Source organism: Eumetopias jubatus, unplaced genomic scaffold (genome assembly GCF_037043125.1).
Source record: "Eumetopias jubatus isolate StellerSeaLion01/CBP00866 unplaced genomic scaffold, mEumJub1_p1.0 scaffold_4, whole genome shotgun sequence".
In the NCBI taxonomy this organism is placed as follows: domain Eukaryota; kingdom Metazoa; phylum Chordata; class Mammalia; order Carnivora; family Otariidae; genus Eumetopias; species Eumetopias jubatus.
Genome location: NW_028274810.1, coordinates 56,826,177 through 56,850,819, shown reverse-complemented (window position 1 = coordinate 56,850,819; position 24,643 = coordinate 56,826,177). Strand labels below are relative to the sequence as shown.

Below are 24,643 nucleotides of genomic sequence, written 5' to 3'. Positions count from 1 at the left end.
TTTTTTTTACTGGCTTTTTAGACTTAGATGATTCCCAAGAACTTGAATTTTTTCCCACTTTTTCTAGTGAAGTTTTTCTTATAAAATTCCAGAAGCCAATGAAGTGGTTTCTCTTGTGTCTTGTACTATCCTCTCTCTCTGTTGGCATCTTTCTATCTTTCACTGTAATTATGAGTTCATGTTTTGCTACTTAAATATCTTATAAGCTTTGATTTTGTATGGTATTTTCATTTTTTTTCTTAATTTGCGTATTTTTCCTTTTATGCTTCTAATGGGATGACAGAACTCATTGAAGTATAAGAGGTCAGTGTTAATATTTTGAATGAAACAGGTCCTTTACATTTAAGAAAATCCAACTGTATGAACAGTCTGCATTTTTAAGTACTTGAATTTCCATGAAGATCTTATACTAGAGTATAAGTATATACTTATAGTGCATGCCCCTTCTGAAAAGATTAAAAAGATAAAGTATGCATGCCAAAGAGAATTCCCAGTTGGAGAAGAAGCTATGAGATTCCTGATTATGTTAATTCTTTTCAGAATTGAAAGGACAATGTTTTGAAGCATTTATCTTCTTTTTCAGGCTGACCACAGTGTAGGCGTTAATACTGAAGATGATGATGATGGGGAATTAGCACTATGGTCTCCTGAAGTCAAGATTGTTGAACTAGTAAAGGATCATAAAGGCTTGGGATTCAGCATCTTGGATTACCAGGTATAAGAATCTATTTTGAGTTTTTGGAGAGATTTGTTTTAAAGGTATGTGAACTAGTAATTATTTAAGGCACCCACTAGGGAAAACTGAATGATTTGAGATATAATGCTACCGTCCAAAGACAGGTGTTAAAATTTCCATTGTTACCTTTGCATTTGGTAGCTTCTTAGTGATTAAAATGAGGGATGATACAATAATTGAACAGTGAGGGAAGCAATAATTTTATACCCATGGATGCTTTTAGAGACTGGAGTTTGAAGAATTTTTTTTATATGGAGGGATTTTCAGTCCCATTTTCATTGAGATACATTTCACATATCATAAAATTCATGCATTTCAAGCATGCTGTTGGGTTGTTTTTAGTATATTCAGAGTTGTGCAGCCATCACCACAGTCTAATTTTAGAACCCTTTTCATCACCCCAGAAAGAAACCCATCCACATTAGTCATTCCCAACTCTCACTCTTCTATCTCCACTTCACACGAAGGTTTTTGTTTTGCTTATTTGTTGATATCAGTGAGCTTGATTAAATAGAAATGTTCTTGATGAAATTACATGTTTATATTTAACACAGAACACATACTATTTATGTATTTATATGTACTCCATTTATAGCTAAAGTCACTAATGCATTTGGGGGGTTGTGTGTGAAAGATCACAATAGGATATCTATATGTTCTATCAGTTTACTGGTTTACAGTATTTTTAGACCTTCTGATTATCATGGGGAATTTAAAACTGTTGGCAAAAAACCTCTTCACTTTTAAGATACATATTTTAATACTTTAGTGCTGCCTAAACACATTGTGGTTTAATAAAGCAGAATGTACTCTATCAAAGCACATAAAATGCCAAGTGATATAAAAATCAATTTTTTTAATAAGGCATTCGGGAACAGATTAAAAGAAAAATACTTTGAGCATTATGTAAGAACATTAAATTCCATATTTAGGTAGTGTGATTCAAGATTACTGAGATAGATAGTTCGTTTTTGCTGGCATATTTCTGTGCCAAATAACCCTCTCTGTTATTAGAACTTTTCTTTGGAATATTACTGAATTATGATTTGTGGATTGTAAATAATGCATATTTGGGGAAATACTTTTATCAAGAAGTATCAATACTGTAAGATTTTAGAAGTTTATGCTGGTTAATATAAGGGTATATGGGGGATGGGGTAACTGGGTGATGTACGTTACGGAGGTCACATGATATAACAAGCACTGGGTGTCACTGACCTATACCTCTGAAACTAATAATATATTCTATGTTAATTAATGGAGTTTAAATTAAAAAAATAAAAGCTATTAAAAAATATAAGGGCATATAAAACAAATTGTAGGTACCATCTCAATTTTTCTTCCCCAGTGTGCCCTTATTATCTACCACATGATAAGTGATAAGTATTCACAGAATGATTGAATAAAGTTTAGTTTAGCCAAAAATAACTGGAAGTAAATGAACACATTTGATGAGATTTTTTTGTTAACCATTTTGATAATTAGGATTTAGTTTACAAAACATCTTTCAGATGAAGTGTTAGCTATGAAAATACCTTTTAGATGAAGTGTTAAGATATTCAGCTACATGTCCATTATGATTGGAACCTATATGTATTTGCATTCTTATATAATATAATAGTTGCTCTTACCCTCTTAAGTGACATTGTATGTAAGTTTTATATTTTGAATATTCCATGTGAAAGCAGAGAAGTGCTTTAGAAATAAAAACAAACTTCAGTAAAGGAGAGAAAGAAAAAGTTGAGAGTCTTTAAGAGTTTAACTAGTTAACAAGAATTCTATCAGTTCTGAGCTTTACACTTTAAAAAAAAAAAAAAAACATAGTCCCAAATAGGGAAAAATATTTTTTCTTCACTGCACTCCTATAGGTATGCCTTGAGGCATACTTTGGTTTTTTTAAATTTTATTTTTTTAATAAAATTCTATGTTTCTCCCCCCGCCCCTTATCCTCATCATTACATATACTGACATTTCTGCACAAATTGTATAAAGTAATTTTGCTGCAAAAGAAGTAATTTTGCCTTTGTGCTTCTTGGAGAACTGATAGAAAAATACTTTATTTTTCAAATGCTACTTTGATTCATATTAAAGCACTCAGCTTATTTACTTCTGTAGCTAAACCTTGGAAGCAAAAACATTCAATCTTAAACTGAATTTTTTTCTTAAGTCAGTCTTAAGTACATTTACTTATAATTGTATTCAGCACATTTCACCATTTGTCAGTGGCATACAGAACTGGTAAACACTATGACATTTAGATGACACATAAACAATTTAAAATTTGGTTTCGGGCAAGTTAATTAATTGGTTATATTGTCCATTGTTGTAATTAGGTAATAAATTCTAAAGTTCAAAAAAATTTTTTTTGCAAGGGCAGGTGAAGGTTTAGCAAAAGTCATGAAAGGCCATGTTCCTGGCTATTACTGTATTTGATGCATCCTGTATGAATTTATTAGGTAGCTGAATAGGACCAATGCAGATCCACTCACATCCCCTTTCCCCACTTAGCACGTTTAGAATAAGAATACTCTAGAAACATTTTGGCCACACAGAGAAAGTTTTAGGACAGTGGGAGAGCTTCCAGGTTGTAAAGGGCTGCATTAGCAGTATTGAAGAGATTGAAAATTTACTTAGCAATATTAATTTCTCACTAACTGGTTTTTCTCTAGAATAGTAAGAACTTCCTCAGGAACCTGACAAAATTATATACAGTGTCTGTTTTGTTGGTGCTTATGCAGTTTCTTCATCTATAAAATGGGGATAATGTCTAGCTCAAAGGATTGCTGTGGATTAAGTAAATGCATGTGTAAAGAAGTAGGAAATGTTAAAATTACTATGGGTATGTGAATACTGATAATCATCCAATTTAGAAAATAAACTACAGAAGTCTAGATATTGTTCTTGAAGGTATAGCCCTACTACAGTATATTTAACCCAATTTTTAGCTATCTAGTTAGATTAGGAAAATTAATAAGTAGATACTTTTGTTTAATGAAATCTAAATTTAATTATAAAATTACATTCTAAAATGGAACCAACTCCTGATGAACCATATGTGAATTATCCTATTGTGGATTATGCGCCAGCAGTTTGCTTTTGAGTGAGCAGATAAAGGATCTTGAATTGGCCATGGAACTATGGGGTAGCTATCTGGATAGGTGAAAGTCTGAAAATGCAAAGAGCAAACTAGATATACGTTTTCATGAAAGGTATTTAAAATAGATGGGGGCAAAGGAAAAGGAGAAAGCAAAAGGGAATCATATTTACTATAACATAGTAAACTATGGTTTACATAGTTTTTATGTTACAGTAAATATGATTCAGGTTGTAAGCCGCCTCATTAGATTTTAGGATAAAGTAGATAATAGCTTTATTGGCTCTGATTTGAATGAAGGTAGAATATTTATCAGTCTCAAATATTTCTAGGTACTACTCCATGTAGTGGCTAGTTAAAATCCTGCCTTAAACCGTATTAGAAGACTCACTGGTCACTATAATGTCATACCTTAGAGGATAGTGTCATGGAAAACAGCAATGTGCGTAATTTATCAAGAACATGAATATTATGGCTTAACTATGTACTCTGTTTCTAAGCAATACAAAACTTAAGAAATTTGGTTATAACTTTATATAGTATAATTTCTTGCCAGTTTCTAGATGTGGTTTACATATGGTGCTTTAGTTATGATTATGTGTAATGTCTTTCTTCCTTGGAATATTACTAATACTCATACTAATCCTAATATTAATACAAATCCAATAATAATAGCTAACATTTATTGTTTACTGTTTGAGGTGCACTGTTCTGATTGCTTTATGTATTCCTCACAAGAACCCTGTGGAGTGGGTACTATTACTATTATCCTCATTTTTGAAGTGAGGAACCTGAAGCACAGAGAGGTTATGTAACTATTCCAAGTTCACACAGCTAGTATATAGCAGAACTACAATTTGAACTCAAGCAGTCAGCTCCCAGAATCTATGCTTTTAACTACCATATTATGTTGCTCCTTTCCTTTATGAGTGCATTTTATTACAGGAGATTTTTGTACTAAATTTATTATAGCAGATCTTCTTGTTTTTCTGGCTTGTAAAAAAATTTCATATCTTAAGGACAAGCTGCTAGATAGCATTCTCATTTTTAATGCTTATATGAAAGTTTAGTAAGTATTAAAAATTAACATAGTGTGCTCATATGCATTGTGTTAAAGCTAGTGTTTATTGCTTCACATGAAAATAATTACAAATTTAAGAATCCTAAATTACTGCAACTAATTTGTTTGGGCTATTGTTCAATAATGAAGCAATTATTAGGTAGCGTGAGTCTGTGATTTTTAAAAATTTCTATCAAAAAGCTTTAAATAAATTTAGAATTGTGTGGATTTCACCTTGGGTTGACCTTATATATTAAACATGGCAAGTGGATATTTTCTGGTGTTTTGATTTATGTTGAACTTTGAATAACCCCTCATGATTATAATTCACTGGAATGTTTGACATTAGCCAATTTTTGAACATTAGCCATGATATTACCATTCTTAATACTTTTGAATTTCAGTGATTTAGAAGGTAAAATTTATTAACCAATAATTCTCTTCCCTCCAACATCCCAGTCCTCATTTCTCTCCCCTCCTGATATGGACAGACTCAATTTTTGCCAGAACAGATATTTTTAAAAGACTTTGGGTTTAGATAGATAAAAATTAGAAAACATTATAGCATAGCCATTGAGAGGTGATTCATACATAAATACTGTTAGTAATATTTTAAAAAATTGAAAGACCAAAGACAAATGATGATTCACTAAAAACAATAGTGAAAATATTCCTCCCTATTAAAAAAAGGCAATTAATTTTTCCTAACAGAAGAAATGGGTTATAAAGCCCAAATAGTATGAATATAAAATATTGCAGTATTGTGGAGTCTTGGATATGGCATACCTTACTATTTCTGAGAAAAACTTAGTGTGCAGTTTTTGCCTGACTCCTTCCTAACTCCATTAGATAAATTCTTTAAAAAAAGATTTTAAAAGTTGTACGAAGAGATTGTGTAAATTTTATGTATGTGGCTTTAAGTTGGCTTTTTTCTTATATGTACAACAGAATGACTTTCTCTACACATTAGAAATGTATGTATGTATTATTATTACTATTTTTTAAATTGTTTTTAAGTAATCTCTACATCCAACGTGGGGCTAGAACTTACAACCCCGAGGAATTGAGGGTTTTAATTTTTGCTATTTTTGGTGGCTGCCTCTACCAGTACACAGTGTTTACTAACTTGTGGAAGCCCAATATCATTATGTTCCTGTCAGCTAATTAGTTCATAGAATCTAAGATAGAGAATTAGGTAGGTATTAACATAGTTTTAGCATATAGTAGTACATACAGTAGTAATATTAAAAAGTCAGATACAAACCTATACTATTTCTAGAATCTAAGACACGGAGGACAGTCATGTGTTGCAGGTTACTATATGTACACTTTCATGCTCAATGGGCTTCATAACGTGGACACCAATATCTGGGCTAGTTTTTTCTTTTGTTGTTGTTTTTGTCTTTTTTCCCCCCCAAAAAAAAGATTTTATTTATTTATTTGTCAGAGAGCACAAGCAGGGGGAGCATCAGTCAGAGGGAGAAGCAGGCTCCCTGCTGAGCAAGGAGCCCGATGTGGGACTTGATCCCAGGAGACTGGAATCATGACCTGAGCAGAAAGCAGATGATTAACCGACTGAGCCACCCAGGCGTGCCCCCCCTTTTTAACCCTTTTAAAAGAGTTCTTTGGGTTCACTTCACCCGTGTAGGATTAAGATAGTAAGAGTAAGAAAAATGGCGTCAATCTGCTGCTAATGGTAGTGTCCATGTTCTTGCAAATATATAGCTTGCTGTTGAACAAACCACACATCTGCATTTAAAGGTCACTTTTGCTTAGTGGAACTTGGGACTGGTAAAGACTATTCGGTGCCCATCCCTGATTCCTATCCACATTTATTTTTATTAACATCAAAGTGCCAACTGGGGTGAAGATTTCTTTTCACAGAGAATTTGCTTCCTTTCCCTCTATGGGGAAGTTCTGTATCCTTTAAATCATTTTAAGCTGCTTCATTTGAAAAATAATTCTTAGTAGTGTGTTCATGGAATGGATTGATTGTGGCTAGTGGGGAAATTCCCTTATGGCTTAAAGATTGCTTTTCAAGCCTGCAAAGTGGGTGAATGAAGGGAGCCCACTCCTGGTGTGTGGAGTTTGTAGTGTGCTCAGGATGATGACTGACTTCCAAAAACCACAGTGCAGCAAGACTAAAGGCATCAGGAGACCAGAAGCCACTTAATAAGAGATCAAAGCGGCTGTGTGTATATCAGCTTGAAATCCAGATAGTACAGATCAAAAGCTTGCCTTAGCGAGGCAGCTGCAGGGGGATGAGTTAGCAGGAGGCCCCAAAGATCTTAAGTCAGGCCTGATGTTGAACTTTGCGGGAATTTCATGGCTCCTCTGGAATATGAATTCGGAGGGAAAAAAAAATCCCATTGTGTCTAATGGGGGGGGGAGATGGAATAGAAGGCAGGCAGCAAATGCTTGTCACCTGGTTGGTGCTTTCTCATAGGGTTACTCCCCTTTTATTTTATTTATTTTTTTAAATATTTTATTTATTTATTTGACAGAGAGCTAGCGAGAGCAGGAACACAAGCAGGGGGAGTGGGAGAGGGAGAAGCAGGCTTCCCGCTGAGCAGGGAGCCCAATGTGGGGCTCGATCCCAGGACCCTGGGATCATGACCTGAGCCAAAGGCAGACGCTTAACTACTGAGCCACCCAGGTGCCCCAGTGACTCCCCTTTTAACAGATGTTTCTTAAGGACTGTTTCTGCTGCATACTAGGAGGCATTGCTGAGGAGGAGATCCTGAAAATGGTAATGTCTGTTGTATTACCTTTCATGAGTATTTCACACATAGCCGAACTGCAGATTATTAGTGTTCATGAAACAGCCACAGAGAGCTAAAATAGAGGCATAAAGATGCTCAGATTTACTGCAAAACCTGGCAATAACATCTCTCTTGTGAAATGCTGAACATATTCCAGGAAGTTAGTGGATATTAGTCTAGCTGTGTATCTGTCTCCCATGTAATTAAAAAGAGAATAATAACTGTCAAAAAAAAAATGTTGGTCTAAAGAAGAAACTCATTCTCCAGAGCTATTTCATCACCAGGCTTCTCCGACCTCTCTGAGTATGAGGTATTTTGGAAGTCCTCCCTTGATTCTGATGTCACCATCGAGAACCATGGTGTGTAGATGACAAGTCATAGCCCCTCCTGCAGTATGGCAGAAAGACTGAATCAGAAACACCAACAGGTATTGAGAATCTGTTTTCCCCAGGCCTGGTGCTTTGTACTGCTCTGCCCTGTCTGTGGGTGTCATTTGGAGCCAGGCAGTGATCAAAGAGGCCATGCTCTCTCCAGCGAGGGCCAGGAAGTGGTACTGCCTCCTTGTGCTACCAGAGGCCTAATTTGTTAATGATGCATGAAAGGGGATTGGCTGCCTGATCTTTACATACCATTTTCTAGGGCTCAGGTTTCCCTTTCAGCTGTTCCTTTTGTATTTTCCTTTAGTCAGATACGACATTCTCTCGTACACCACTGTGAGCATATAGGATGGTTAGCAGCACCAGCTTAGAAGTCAGAGAGGACCAGGTTTTCATTCTGGCTGTGCCTCCCTACTGGGACTTTGGACAGGCTTGTTAGTCTTTCTTATTCTCAGTTTACTAAAATAATCATCTCTGAGATAGAAATAATATTTGCCTTATAAAGTTATAAAGACTAAATAAAAGACGTATATAAATGCCCACACTTTCCTAGGCATAAATTAACATGTTACCAGTTACTGAAAAATGATGATTCTAAAAAACATAATCTGAGCACACAGTGACTATACCTGTTACTCATTCTCTCCTTCAAAAAAAGTTATTGTTCATTTAATATGAGCTAGTATGGGGTATATACAGATGAAAAGAGATGTTAAAGATCTTTGACAAATGTATATTGAGCATCCCCTATGGCAGGCACTGTTCTGGACATGGAGAATATAGTAGTGAACAAAATAAACCATAGACTCCATGTCCTCATGGAGTTTAAATTCAACTGGGAGTAGAGAGTGGATAAATAAACATGTTATGCACACTAAAGGAAACAGATTTGAGAACAACTCTGTATAATACATTATGGTTTTAGCAGTGCTGGAAGTGAGACTAAGCCTCTGTGATGATAGCTTTTTAGGATTCAGAGGGGCCTCACAGGGAACTGAGGTATGCCTTGTAGACAAACAGGTAGTGGACATAGGAATGTCCCAGGATTGATTACTTGGTCCTTATTTCAAGTCGTCGTCGTCTTTTTTTTTTTTTTTTAGTGGCTGTTAACTGTATGTACCTCTATCTAAACTTTTGAGTTTTATTCCTTTTAATGAAAAATCCTTTGAGAAACTTTGTGTTCTCCTATTTTATTTGGAAAACAGGACTACCATTTCACATGGTAATAATAGCCCATGATTATGGATTATGTACTGCTTACACTGGGTCAGGCATTGCTTACAGCCTTGATATATACATGAACTGATTCGATCATCCCCACAAACCCATGAGGTAGCTCCTGTAATCATCTTCATTTTATGGCTGAGGAAACTTGATAACAAGAGGTTAAGGAATTTGCTCAAGATCACCCAATTAGTCGGGAATGGAGCTGGGATTCTGAGCTCCAGTGGTGTGAAATACAGTGTTCAGACCAGAAACGACACTGATTCTTCATAACCATGGCTTAACACAATGATAAATGACAAAAAATTTCCAGTTGTCTTTCCAGAGAAAAATACTTATTACAATTCCAAAAGATTTACTTGAGATCATGTCTTGTGGTTCCTTGCATTGACTCCTTCCACTTGGCCAGAGCTCTTTAGAGACCTGGTGACTTTCTTCACCGCCAGAGAGTACAAACTGTTGTGTTGCATCCTAGATTTCCCGGCAGGACTCCGTGGCCTTTCTCCTGTACAGTTTCAAAGCTGGCAAAGTTTTATTCTTCATGTTACATGCTGCATATTACAGAGTATTGGCTTCCTGTTCAAGGATTTTTCTTAAAAATCACAGAATTTTTTCTACAGAGTGCAGGGCATACTGTGTCCTTGATATGGTTGTGTGTGTCAGCAAATCTCCCAGCCTAGAGAGGGTTTCTGTTTTTCAGTGTCTGCTCCAAGGGAGAAAGACGGCTGAGGACGCCATGCTGCTCTGAGCCTCTCTTCAGATGCAGAGGTCTATGTATCTGGAGAGTTACAGGGTCAGCTCTTTATTTTCATGTGTTACCACGTAAGCATAATATCACCAATGGTTTAGTAGTTGATAGCACTGTTGGTTTAAATCACATACACTCAGTTGAGTTTAAAAGACCGTAAACTCAATGGTAATTGTTAACTCCTTAGTCCCATATTTCCTGCTGACTTCTCTGTCATCATCTTCAGTGATAAGTATTGAACAGTAACAGTACTTATGAAGTGACCTCTATGGACTTAGAAAGCACCTTTCATGACCTGTGTCATTTAATGCTTTGCACAACTCTGTGAAATCTATACTATTGTTCTCCTCACTTCACCAATGAGAAACCCAAGTCTCAGCTAGTATGCATAAGTGCTTAGGCTGAGAACGATTTGTTTGGAAAATGAAAATAAATTCCCAAACTAACATTAGAAAAGCTTTTTCAAGTTTTGTGTGTCTACATTTTCCCTACATCATAATAACTTTCAACTAATGTAGTTCCCCCCCCCCGGAAGATACTATGATATTTATTATTTATAAATTCATTTTTCTACCTAACAGTTTTTTGGATAAAATACACATAAAATTGACCATCTTAACGTATGCAGTTCCATAGTGTGATGTATATTCACATTTCAAGTAACGTAATTTTAATAGAGGGTGTGACTTTGTACTTGAGTACTACTGTCTGCTCAGTGGACATTTCAGCCAGATGATGAGACTTGTAGGTAAAGAATTGTTGTATGGTTTGTTTGTTTTATTTTCGTTAAAACCAGAAAAAATCCTGGGCCAGGAGTGAATGGGAAACAATTACAGTATGACAAAAAATTTTCGTGAGATAAAACATTCAAGCAACAGGTCTAATAGCCAAGGAAAATACCTAATCAGAGACTAGAAAAGGATAAGAGAAAGAAATAGTCTTCAAGAAGTGATTTCCACGGGACTTCTGCTTGAACCATTTAAATTATTGTGCTTAAAATAGACTTTTAAAAAGTACCAAGCTATGCAGAGTAAAATTATGTGCAAGCTGATGTATTTTTCTTCCTCTTTACAATATATTTTGATTTTTTAGCAAGTTTCTCTGTCCACTTCTCTTCCATTGCACTTTTAATTGCCTTATGTGCTGTGCTTACTCTGCTGCTCAGGGACTGTTTAGTTCTATGCATGATGCATGGAAAAATCTATTCTTAATGCCTAATAGTATTTAGGAAGTAATAAGACACAAGGAGCCAGGAACCATATCAGTTTAATCTATCTTGAGTGCACTGAATGTATTTTGTGGGTACTTTGAACATGATGGTGTTGTGGTAATTGGTATGATTAGTGTAATACTTGGCTATATTATAAAATAGTTAAAAATGGGATTAGATTTTGATAAGGTAGCTTGCCCATTATTCATTAAATCATTTATTGCCTAGCATTCCCTATAAATACATTTATTTCTATTTCCTAAAAGTAAATGCTTAGCTTGTTGGTCAAATCAGAAGCTCTTTTAGTATAATTAATTACATCCCACTATCTTAAACCAGAACTATTCTAGTGATTTTAATTCAACTAATAGTCCCTGACATGTCTTTTGATGCAATCTAAAAATGGCAAAGGAAAAAAAATGTTGTTTTAAGATTCATCATATAGGGTGCCTGGGTGGCTCAGTTGGTTAAACGACTGCCTTCGGCTCAGGTCATGATCCTGGAGTCCCGGGATCGAGTGCTGCATCGGGCTTCCTGCTCGGCAGGGAGTCTGCTTCTCCCTCTGACCCTCCCCCCTCTCATGTGCTCTCTCTCTCTCTCTCTCTCATTCTTTCTCTCAAATAAATAAATAAATCTTTAAAAAAAAAAAGATTCATCGTATAAAAAAAGGCACATGTCCTAAATACTTTGTTTTATGTTTTGTTTCAATTGTAGAATACTCAGGAAGTTAGATCTTGTGTAGTCACTGACCTTTTTATGAGTTCTTAAAAGACATCACTAACTAAAATTATACCATATTTGTGACCATAGTGTGCATCTTTTTTCATTACCGATGCTGTTTTGAATTAACTTTCACATCATAACCTACTTTTTATAGTGGTTTTCTGAATGTTTTGGTAGAAATTAATGACAAATTTGACTCAAGATACTCTGTCAAATTTAGTTACAGGATTTTGGAGTTGGGGAAACATCCTAAGTGTCATATATCCAATGTTCTCATTTTACAGTTGAGGAAACTAACTCAGAGAAATGAACTTGTGAAATTAGGCACAGCCAGGCTGGCACCAAACTGGGGCTCAAAACTTGTCCCCTGACTTCTGATCCACACCCATCCTACCACTAGTGGATTGAATAGCTGTCTTCCTTGTCTTTCTCCCCTACGTCTATTTTCTCCTTTTAAAAAACTATCCTTGGATTCTGTTTCCTGATTGACATTGCTCACAATGGAAATTTTAATTCATACCAGCTGTACATCAGAGCTTCTGCAGATCACCATTTTTTCTTTACGATATCTGTGTGTGTGTGTGTGTGTGTGCAAAAGAATCTTTCCTTTGCCTTTGTACCAATTCTTTCTTCTGCCTACCTCCAGGATGGAAGAGTTAGTGGTCTCCCTTTTTAAATATATTGGGTTTTTTTTTTTTCAGTATTCTCCATCTTAGTAACTTCCTTGAGATCTTATTTTGAAAATTCACTTAATTTATATACTCCTCAGTTCAAATATTAGTGGCCATATTTACGAGTATACTCTTCAAGAAACAAATATTTGCCACTTGTTGCTTTCTCTCAGTTAACCATTGTTGAGTTGGAATAATTCTCTTATCAAATATTCCGTAGCTATCTACCTCATGTTATCCAGAAATTAATGTATGTAGATCCTTTAAAATTATTAAAATATACTTCCTCACACTTCTGTGAATACGTATTTGTGGAATTAGGTTCAGTAGCCTCATTTTGTGGTAATGTATACCACAACATTGAATTCATTGATTAGGAGATCTGTTCATTGGTAGAGCACTTTTTATTTTATAATTGTTAGAAGTTTTCCCAGCCATTTTTTTGGAATCATTTTATTTTGGTGAAGGACTCCAGTGATTGAGGAGAGCAGTTATTTTGGTGTGGGGACCTATACAACATGGAACTTTAAGAACTAATTCAAGTAATTAAACATAAGATTAAGACTGTGACTTAACCATATTTCCTCTCATGAGTTTACTATAGGCCGCCTTTATGTTTTAATATACTCAGTTGACAATAAGTGTCAAAATTATCAAAGGTAGGGGCGCCTGGGTGGCTCAGTCGGTTAAGCGTCTGCCTTCGGCTCAGGTCATGGTCCCAGGGTCCTGGGATCGAGCCCCGCATCGGGTTCCCTGCTCAGCGGGAAGCCTGCTTCTCCCTCTCCCACTCCCCTTGCTTGTGTTCTTGTTCTTGCTATCTCTCTCTGTGTCAAATAAATAAATAAAATCTTTAAAAAAATTATCAAAGGTAATCTATACGTAATGTTTTTTATTATTGATGTGTAGTTGACATATGATGTGATGTTTCAGGTGTGCAACTTAGTGATTCGACAATTCTATATATTTCTCAGTGCTTACCATGATGTGTAGTCGCCACCTGTCTCCATACAAAGTTATTACAATATTATTGACTATATTCCGTATGCCCTACTTTTCATTTCCCTGACTTATTTATTTTATAACTGGAAGTTTGTACCTCTTAATCCCCTTCACCTATTAGCAACCACTAGTTCTATTTGTCTGTTTGTTTGTTTTTTAGATTCTACATGTAAGTGAAATCATATGGTCTTTGTCTTTCTGTGTCTCACTTCACTTAGCATAATGCCCTGTAGGCTCATCCATGTTGTCACAGAATGGCAAGATTTCATTCTTTTTTTTTTGGCTGAGTAATATTCCTGTGTGTGTGTGTGTGTGTGTGTGTGTGTGTGTGTGTGTGTGTGTCTCACATTTTCTTTATCCATTCATCCATTCATGGACACTTGGCGTTGCTTCATATTTTGGCTGTTGTAAATCCCAGCAGTAGGATTACTGGATCATAGGGTTTTTTTTTTTCCCAGTTTTTTTAGGATATTTTTATTTTTCATTTTTTGAGGAATCTCCATACTGTTTTCAGTAGTGGTTGCACCAATTTACTTTTGCACCAGTAGTGTATGAGGGTTCCCTTTTCTCTACATCCTTGCCCACACTTGTCACTTCTTGTCTTTTTGATCCTAGCCATTCTTACTAGGGTATGAGGATACCTCATTGTGGTTTTGATTTGCATTTCCCTGATGATTAGTGATGTTAAGCTGTATATGTTCTTTGGGAAAATGTCTATTCAGGTCATCTATCCATTTTTAAAAATTTATTTAGTGTCGGGGAGGGGCAGAGGGAGAGGAAGAGAGAGAATCTTAAGCAGGCTCCATATCCAGCATGGAACCCCACGGGGGGCTTGATCTCACGACCCTGAGATCATGACCTGAACTGAAATCAAGTCGGACACCTAACCAGTTGAGCCACCCAGGCGACCCTATACGTTTTTTAATCAGGTTGTTTTTTGGTGTTGAGTTGTAGAAGTTCTTTATGTATTCTGGATATTAACCCCTTCTCAGATATATCATTTGCAAACACCTCCCATTCGCTAGGTTGCCTTTTCATTTTGTTGATGGTTTTCTTTGTTGTGCTCAAGTTTTTATTCTGGTATAGTCCTAGTAGTTTATTTTTGCTTTTGTTTCCCTTGCCTGAGGGGACCTATCCATAAATATGTTGGTTAAGCTGATGTCTAAGAGATTACTGCCTGTGTTTTAGGAGTTTTATAGTTTCAGGTCTCACATTTAGGTCTTTAATCCCTTTTGAATTTATTTTTGTGTATGGTGTAAGAAAACAGTCCAGCTTCACACAGCATGTAGCTGTCCACTTTCCCCAACACTATTTATTGAAAAGATTGTCTTTTCCCTTTGTATATTCTTGCTTCTTTTGTCATAGATTAATTGGCCATGTAAGCATGGGTTTATTTCCGGGCTCTCTGTCCTGTTCCATCGATCTATTAGACACAGATTTTTATCTGAAATAAAATATGGTCTATCTCTTTGCCATTCTGCTATAAAAACTCCTATTTCCTTAATGCTTTTAAAAGTTAGGGTTTTGAGTGCAGAAAAGAACAGACATTGTTCTTTATTTTGAATCCATGGAGTTAAGTCATTGTTTACATCTTGATTACTGTTTTTCTGCATTAGAGTAATACTGCAAAGCATAGAAATGTTGACTGTCAGAACAATCCATGGTATATGTCTCATGTTCCTCTTTAAAAAATACCTCTGCCAATTTTATTAAATGTGACCACTATTCTTATTCATTTCTTCAGTCTCCTCTTTATGTAACATTCCTTCCTCCATGCCTTTCCACTGAGCTTGCCATATTTGCTTGTGTGGATTTGTTGTTTTACTTACAGAGCAGCTTCATGGCTAGAGCTCCCCACGTCTTCAGTTTGATATCTCTCTCTCAGAGCCCACATTTCAACTGAACCACCATTCTGCCCCTGCACCTTGCCTTAGTTTATGTGACTCTGATCTCTTTGATCTGTGGGAATGTACCCAAATACTCATGTACTACACTTTATAGACACTGCAGAGACTTTGGAAATTATGCCCATCCATTTGGGCATGATTACTGTCACATGTTTGTATCTGTTCATGTAAAGGTGTCTTTAGCTCACCAAATGAATGGATTCTCGAGAACACAGATATAAATTAAAATTTGGCAAACAAAGGCATGTTTGATTTGTACATACAGCCATGCTACACATTCTGTGATAACTTCATCAGCGAGGTACCGAAACATAAACCTGTGATGGCCAAGTGTGGTATGTAAGGGACTCAACTTTGCACACTTTGGCAAGGCAATAAATATTATCTTCTATCAATTTGCCTTCTTTCAATATTAATTCATTTGGCAAATACCTGAAGATAGAGAAGCTGCATCACTTAGAGGCTGAGAGCATAAACCCTGGAACTTAACCAGCTGGTTTAAATTCTGGCTCTGCCATTTATCAGCTGTGGGGCTTGGTTAATTTTCCTCTTAGTTTTCTCATCTTGAAAGTAGGGATAATGTGCCTCCCTCATGGTGGTTTGAAGGTTAAATGAATTCTAATAAGTAAGATTCCTAGAACATTCCTGGCATGGCAAGAACTCAGTAAGTGCTGTTGTTCTTATTCACCTATGATGGGATGTGTCCTTTACCTTTGATGTACTTAACAGTCCAGTGAGGAGAGAGACACTAAATAGTTTCAGTCATTCAGTATTTCAACACTATTGAGTACCTTCCATATGGCAGTCACTATAGTAGGTCCTGGAAATAAAGCAGCAAATAAGCAAACATACCCTTGCTTTTGTGAAGCTTATTTTTAGTAGGTAAGACAGTTAAAATAATTTCTGTAAAATGTCAAAAGTGTTATAATAAAGAAAATGCAAGGTGCCATGGATACATCTAGCAGGAGGACCTAACTTACTCTAGGAGGTATGAGACAGTAAGGAAAACAATATTATGACGAATGCTCTGTGGAAGTCCTCTTTTGGGGTTAGGGGTATCACAGAGTAGTTCCTGAGTCGGCTTTGGGGAGTCAGGGAAGGCTTCTCATTGGCGGAAACACACTGGAGCTGAGTGGTGGCAAAGATGGAGAGAAGCGGCAGTGGGGCAGGGAAAAAGTATTCCTGGCAGGTGGAATGGTTTGTCGGATGTCACGAAGCATGTCAAAGCATTTCATAGTCCTTGGATTTCAGTAGTTCTGTATTGTTGGGACAACGTGTGGGGCAGACAGGGATGGGCAATGGTACATAAGGGGAGAGTAAGAGGAGTTTAGACTCATCTGCAGATCTGAGGGAATTGCTCTACCAAGCAGTTAGGACTTGATCCTGAAGGCAGTTGGGTGTCACTGAAGTGTTTCAAACAGAAGAAATCGTGGTTGCATTTTTATTTTTTAATTTTTAAATTTTTAAAATTTTTTATTATTTTTATTACTTTTAAAAAGATTTATTTATTTGAGAGAGAGAGAAAGGGAGAGTGTGAGCCAGGGGGAGGGAAGGGCAGAGGGAGAGGGAGAGGGAGAGCGAATCCCTAAGCAGATGCCGTGCTGAGCATGGAGTGCTCAGGATCCCAGGACCCAGAGATCATGACCTGAGCCAAAATCAGGAGTCAGCCATTTAACTGACTGAGCCACCCAGGTGCTCAGTTTTTGTTTTTTTAGAGAGAGAGAGAGAGAGAGAGCATGTGTGTGAGCAGGGGGTTGTGGGCACTAGAAGAGGGAGAGAATGTTAAGCAGGCTCCATGCCCAGTGCAGAGCTTCATGCAGGGCTCGATCTCACGACCCTGAGATCATGACCTGAGCCAAAATCAAAAGTTGACGCTTAACTAACTGAGCCACCGAGGAGCCCCACATTTTTATTTTTAAAGAGTATTCCTTTATCTCTGTGGAAAATAGACTGGATGAGGGCAAGATCGGAGATAGGGAGATTCGCAGTTGCCCAGGCAAGAAATAATGAGCAGCTGAACCAAGGTAGTGGCAGCGGAAATGGAGAGGAAGGGTCAAATAGAAAAGATAGTAAATCAAATTGACATGCTTTAGCTAGCAACTAAGCGGAGGGGTGAGGGGAGAGGGATTAAGTGAATGCTTGGGTGTATGGTAATTCCACTCGGATTATTATGGGAGGAGAGAAGTCTGTCAACTTGGATTTCCCCTACATGGAAACATCCTGTGTTTATAATATCAAACATGAATGTCACTTCAGCAAACCTCAAAAATTCTTATATGCACTTTCCTTCAAGCAATACAGTGATTGTATTCACTTGTGAGACAGCAGCTATTTGGGTTTTCAGGATTTCATAGCTAAGTAGTGAGAAGAATTCAAGTCAGATCTCCTGTCTTCTGGTCTGGTGTTCTGAGGGAGGTTAGCTGTTCTCACTTGATTGTAGGAGTTTGATAATATTTTTAAGAGCTGTAGGGAGCACCTTTCATAAACGGTTGAGTTGAGGCAAACATAGGGGATACTGTTATAACTTGTATAATAATATAAGGCTTTTGAATAAAGAAAAATCCTTCAGAAGAGAATAGCTGGCATAGTAAAAGATGCTGTTCTTGTGTTTTGTGATTAGTCTTTAGTGCCCTCTATTGACTGCTTAGTCTAAAACAATGTTGATTCTGGAAAAGAATGTTCCTCGCAGTGTTATGTACCAAAACAGGAAGAATTAGAGGTATTAAAATTGAGATAAAAGGTGATAAAAACTGATGGGGACTTTAAAAAAAATCTGCATGGGGTCTCAAAGTTGGGTAGAGGTCTTAAGAAATATCGTCATAACATTTTGTTTGCTGCAACATGGGTATGCTATTGTGGGCTATATTTTCAGAAAACAGACCTTCCTGATGACGAGTAGCCTAAATCAGGCTGGTTTTTCAGCATTTTTTATGCAGCAAAGCCTCAAGAATAGCATTCGCCCCAGTAGGCAGCAGCTGCTCATTTTCCATAGGGCAGCTACTACATGTGATGAGCATGAAAGGAAATGACCGTTCCTCATTAAAGCAACTTCATTCAGCTACGTGGGAAATCACACAGTCAGAAAAGTCATCACAGAATATGAAATAGTGATTATACATAATGGGGCATCTTCAGAAGTGGATAGTTTGTCTTTTTTTTTTTTTTTAATGACAAAGGAGCTGCCCTTTAGTTCTCTCTTCCAGGAAAAGGGGTGGTAGATTAGACTTAGTGTTGAGAATAACTAGAGGTCTAAGCCTGAATAAATTTTAGTAAGCAGGCACACCTGGTATAGTTTAAGGTCTAAAGAAGACTGCACTTTGTATAAATGAATGCTCACCGTGACTTTTCTATAATAAGGGAAATCTGTTAATCGTTCTGTTTCTGGTATTGCCCGGTTAATCTTTCTTTGAGATGTTTCTAATTATCATTTCAGCTGGTTGCATTTTGAAAGCCTATTCACCTAGTTGGGGTAAAAAATAGTGCTTTTTGATTTGGTGTTATGTGAAACTGCAGAGATAGCTTGCATCAGGCTGGTGAAATCATTTCTTTGCTTTTGGTATATTTTACTGTTGCAATTTTCTCTAAGAAAGCTTAGTAATTATTAATATGAAGTAATGCTAGTTGCTTTCTGTGCATTTCATGAGGGGAATATGCTATTATGTAGTTTCCCTTCCCCCCTAATAAAAAAGCCTTTCATCACAAACTGACATCCTAAATGAAGGACATAATTGTACAGCTTATTTATTAGTGTGTCAAACTTAAAATGTAATGGTTTCATATTTCAGAATGAAAAGTGTGTTGTGATTCATGGTTGCCGGTGACAAAATAGACAGCTCTTTTATATCTGCACTGATTGCCTGCTGATAATACCACTGTACTTTTTTTGTTGTTCTTTTCTCTTCCTATGCAATAGCTCCCTCTACTTGAAAATATTGGTGTAATTATAGTTTAAGACTATGTACTTTATTAGTGAGTACTCATGACTATTTTTACTTTCCATACTCTTCATAAATATGAAGTGTTATACATCAGAGCATGTTAGAGATTTACCAAGAATCTCTTGACCTTGGAACAGAAAAGCAAGGTTAAGGAAAGTAAGATAAGTTACGTTTGAACGCATTTTTCAAGGAATTAGCCATGTAGCTTTTGTTGATTTACATATATTTGGTTAAAACTCCATATAGTACTTGAAAATGAACCTTGATGTCTGAAACACAGAGGTCTATGAAAAATGGATCAGAAAACTTCAAAAGAACCATCAGCCACTTCAAACTGACAGCCTGGAACTTGGCAAATTCTCACTTTGTTAATTCCATAGTCTTCGGATTCTAACACAAAACATGATCGTTTCTCTCTCATTTGTCAGGAAGGGTTCAACAGTAGTAGAATCTCATGTTACTACACCTTGCCTTTATGGGACAGTATATGCATAATGAAACAATAGGAACAAAGTAAACAAAAACAAGTGTTTCGCCTGGGGTTTGATGATTTTTTTTCTCTCCCTTACTAAGTTTGATGTTCAGTAATTGTACCATTATTTTAATGTGGATCAAGTGACAGAACATGGTGGTCAAGAGGAAGGACTTGGGAGCCAGACTGGTTGGGTTTGAATCCTAGCTCTGCCACTTACCAGATGGGTAATCTTGGCAAGTTTCCTTAACTCTCTGAGCCTTAGTTCCCTCATCTGTAGAAACATAGACAAGTGTTAGAGTAAAGCACTTAAAATAGAGCCTGACATATAGTACTATATATCAGTGTCCAATAAAATAAAAAATAATGGGCTATAAATTGGTTCTTATTAACCACATGTATTTATTGAATGTCAACATTATCTTTAGGGCTGCTTAATAAAAAGAAAAATGGGTCCTTCCCAGTAGATGAGAGTTATTTACAGACTGGTTTTGTTCATGAAATGACACTGGTTTTCTTCTATCAGAATAGTTCTCACCATGGGGTCCCTATACCATGTTACAATTTATATATTATCAATTATACCTATGTTATTCTAAAACTACTTTTCTCATGCAATGGAATATCCTGTGGATTCCATATCTTTTTTGAACTTCATTCATTTAGCAGGAGGATTTTATACTGGTGGAATACATAAAAAATGAAGTATCGTTTACCATAGTACACTTCTCTTAGAGCCTCCATATTGCCCAAGATCAGACTTGTCTTTGGTCTGTAATATGACTGTGCTTGAGGATGTCAGAGAATCTTGCTCAACTGTCACCAGACTTCTTGTGGCCCAACAAAGTACCAGTCACCAAAAGTTCAAAGAAGAAATGTGTAGGTATTGAACCCTCAGATGTGTAACTGAAATTGTTAAGATGATGTTTCCACCTTGATATAAGCTGATATTTGTGTGCATGTATAGAGTGATATTGTAATAGATTTTGACCTCTTTGGAAGAATATCACCAGAATGCTGGATACTTAATGTAAATAGTCAAATGAGATTCACGAGTATATGTGTTTTCAGAAACTGACTTATCTTTCTTTCTTGGCTTGATCCTTAGGACCCTTTAGATCCCACAAGATCAGTGATTGTGATCCGTTCCCTGGTGGCAGATGGTGTCGCAGAAAGAGGGGGAGAGCTGTTACCTGGAGACCGCCTGGTCTCAGTTAATGAACACTGTTTGGAAAACACCACACTTGCTGAAGCTGTAGAAGTGTTGAAAGCTGTGCCACCAGGCATCGTACGCCTTGGCATCTGTAAGCCTTTGGTGGTAAGTGTTCAGTTTTGTTAATATAGGACGTGATAATAGTGTAATACTTAAGAACATGGATTTGGTTTCGAATCCCTCTTCATGGCTTACTCTGTGTACTAATGCAAGTTTCTTTCCTCGACTTAAAAAATTAAGAAACATAAAGTCTATCTCTTAAGATTTTGGGGACTAAAGATTATATTCATAAAGTGCTTGCAAATTATTATATAAATAGATGCTAACATTGCTAGTCCTTTTACCACTTTTACTACTATTTTTATCTTCATGATATTAGCACAGATCTGTATGTTCTCATCACATTCCTTATAATGTAAATTAAAATAAGTCTATGCATTTTAACTTTCACTTGGGAATGATGTGGAAATGGCATGATAAGCTGAAATCCATTTAACTATATTGTTTTAACCATAGGCAATGAGATTTTAATATGCTTTTCTGCCCATCAAAGTGCCTCGTAACCCCTAGCATCTAGAACTCTATGTGGTCAGATCATTTTGAAGTTCTCTTACTGCTTAATCTTACCTACCAGGTCAGATTAGTGCTTATGACTAAGGGCCATATTACAGTTAGGGTGGTTTTGAGGTTCCCCAGTACAACAGAATATTCGGTGGTAATTTGCAAGCAGTATGAAGATATTATTGAGTGCTTACTGTATGTATTTTAAAACCTTTACATGTATTAACTAACTTAATCCTCCTGGCAACTTGAAGAGGTTACAGATTACAGATGAGCCCATCAGGACACAGAGAATTGAGCAATTTATCCGCAGTGATGTAGCTGGTATGGGCAGAGTTGGGATATAAACTCAGGTGGCTTCAGACCACAGTGCTGTATATTTAACTTGTTGCAAGTTTAGTTTGCAGGCAGCCTGTCTGGAAACAGCTGGTCTTAGTAAAGTGTTAAACTGGACTTCAAGAAACCTGGACTCTGTTTCTAGCTTTTCTATGAGTCAGCCCAGTGGGTTTCAACAAAAAGATATGTACTATACATAAGGATCACCTGGGAGATGGTTAAAATGCAGTTTTGGAGGTCCTACCCTCAGAGATTCTCATCTTGTCATTGGGATGTGCTATTTAGGGATCTGCCTCTTCAGTGAATCACCCGTGTAATTCTGATGCAGAATTTCACATTTTTGAGAAACATTATCTTAGTAATCTGATCATCGGTATACCACTTTCCTTCTCTGAGCCTATTTTTTCATCTCTGAAAAGACTGAACAAGACTAGAGGAGTCCTAAAATCTTTCTTAACTCTAAGATTCTTTTATTCTATTAATATGCTATATGACTATGTTAACATACTTACATGTGTCCTTATGTATAGGTAAATATAGATAAGTGTATTCACTTATAGATATATAGACAGAGATAGATCCTGTGTTACACATAGTATTTATGCATGGGGGAACCTCAACATGGCCTTCATGAATTCCCCACAAAGATGTCAGTATATTATACTATCAGATACTAAATATTTTAAAAGAGTATAGCACATAACTAATCAAGTTCTTGACTTTGTATTCTATATTTGGTGTATGGGTGTTGCCATAGCCAACGTGAGACACCAGGAGATGCCTGGTTTGATTTCTGGACAAATTAAGTTGTGGGGAGGAACTTGATATTTTTATGGGGATCTCATCTTCTTGATATTTTGGTTGTTGGCGGGGGAGGGGGTGTTGTTGTCTAGATTTTCCCTGATGATTACTTGCCTGATTATTTGGGCTGCCAGAGGAAATCCCAAACTGTTTTATGTCCTGGAGGACTTAAATAGCATGACTTTACTCTGAAGCAGTTTAGGGATGTGTCAGGCGGTGTAAAAAAAACAGCTTAGTTACTGGCTGGGTGTGGATTCCTGTGGTATTTCTGGCAGAGCGAGAGCTGCAGAGACTTCAGGATATCAGAGCCACATTCTGAGGGGGTTTTGGAACGTAGTAATCGTGAGGCAGACCTTTGCCTAGGCTTCCCTTCGTGAGTAGAAGGCTTCCAGGATACTTGGGAGTGGGAAGCCACAAAAGGGATGAAGACAAAGGTCACTTTCAGGACTGTAAAAAATTCTTAGTGGAGGGACACCTGGGTGGCTCAGTCAGTTAAGCTTTGGCCTTCGGCTCAGGTCATGATCTCTGGGTCCTGAGATCGAGTCCTGCATGGGGCTTCCTGCTCAGCAGGTAGTCTGCTTCTTTCTCCCTCTGCCCCTCCCCACTGCTCATTCTCTCTCTCTCTCTCAAATAAATAAAATCTTTAAGAAAAAATTCTTAGTGGAATTACCACTAATTCCTTCTTTAACATCTGGGTGCCTTTCGCAAAACTGTTGGCTCAGGAACTGTAAAGAGTGAGGCACAGATCTTGGTTAAGGTCTCTGTCTCTCTGGTGGTCCACTTGGTGGCCACTTAACTTTATCATGTAATGTTTACTGAGCATTCATTCAGGCCTCTGCGGAAGTGGGGTAGAGAGTGTGAAGAAGGTGGCCCAAAGTCAGCTGGGGCCAGAAAGTCTATGGAATATATAAAAGTTAGGAGAACACGAATTTTTATTAAGTCATGTATTGTATAGATATACATTGTCTATGTAATGTGTTTCATATTATATATTTTCATGTTAACCATGAATGGGGCTTATCTTCTCTTTTCTACAAATTCATCTCAGACGTACCAGAACCAAAAAATGAATGAACTGACTTTAGTTAAAAACTGCATTGTGTCTTCAGAGCTAACGGGTCAGAGCCAGCAGCGGAATGCTTGAGCCAGGCAGCTGGGGGGTTTTGCTCAGTTCTGTGATCTGCAAGGCTGTGCGTCCTTGGGCCAGTTATTTAACCTCGTCAGCCCCCACTTCCTTGTCTGTATGTGGGGACTGCATGGCGTGGTAGTTGAGATCCCAGGCCCTAGAGCCAGTTACGTAACTTTTTACACCTCTGTAAACTAGGGTTAATAAGAGTACCTACCTCTTAGAATGTATATTAATACATTAATAAATATACTAAGTTGAATATTTAAAATGCTTAAACCTATGCCTGGCACATAGTGTCATAAATACATATGTGTTGCCATTATTTTTATATAAATATATAAAGTCCTGACTTGGATTGCTGTGAAGATTAAGCTGAGAAAAAGTGTATGAAGTGTTTACCCTGGATTGTGATTTAGAGCTAGGACTTCATAAATAGTAGCTGTGTTCTGACCTAGGACTGCTATTGAGCTGGTAAACACTAGGATGGCTGAAACTTTTCTGATGGCAAGTGACTGCACTGTACCTTGGTTAAATATTTTGAATATTACCCTGTGTATACTGATACGTTTCTTTTTTTAAAAAGATTTAATTTATTTATTAGAGATAGTGAGAGCATGAGTGGGGGGAGGGGCAGAGGAGGAGGGAGAGAGTCTCAAGCCGACTCTGCACCAAGCACAGAGCC

General features: G+C 37.0%; 1 protein-coding gene across 5 annotated transcripts in view; it reads left to right on the top strand.

The window, feature by feature from the left end:
• PATJ (PATJ crumbs cell polarity complex component) overlaps window positions 1–24,643 on the top strand; it is a 335,447-nt gene that overhangs the window by 60,332 nt on the left and 250,472 nt on the right. For 3 of the 5 annotated variants that reach the window (XM_088022975.1, XM_088022974.1, XM_088022977.1), the window contains 2 exons: window positions 584–715; window positions 21,030–21,239. In XM_088022975.1, coding sequence (XP_087879101.1) covers window positions 584–715; window positions 21,030–21,239 — 342 coding nt within the window. The remainder of the gene's footprint in view (window positions 1–583; window positions 716–21,029; window positions 21,240–24,643) is intronic. The other 2 variants (XM_028106828.2, XM_088022976.1) reach the window with 1 other exon arrangement.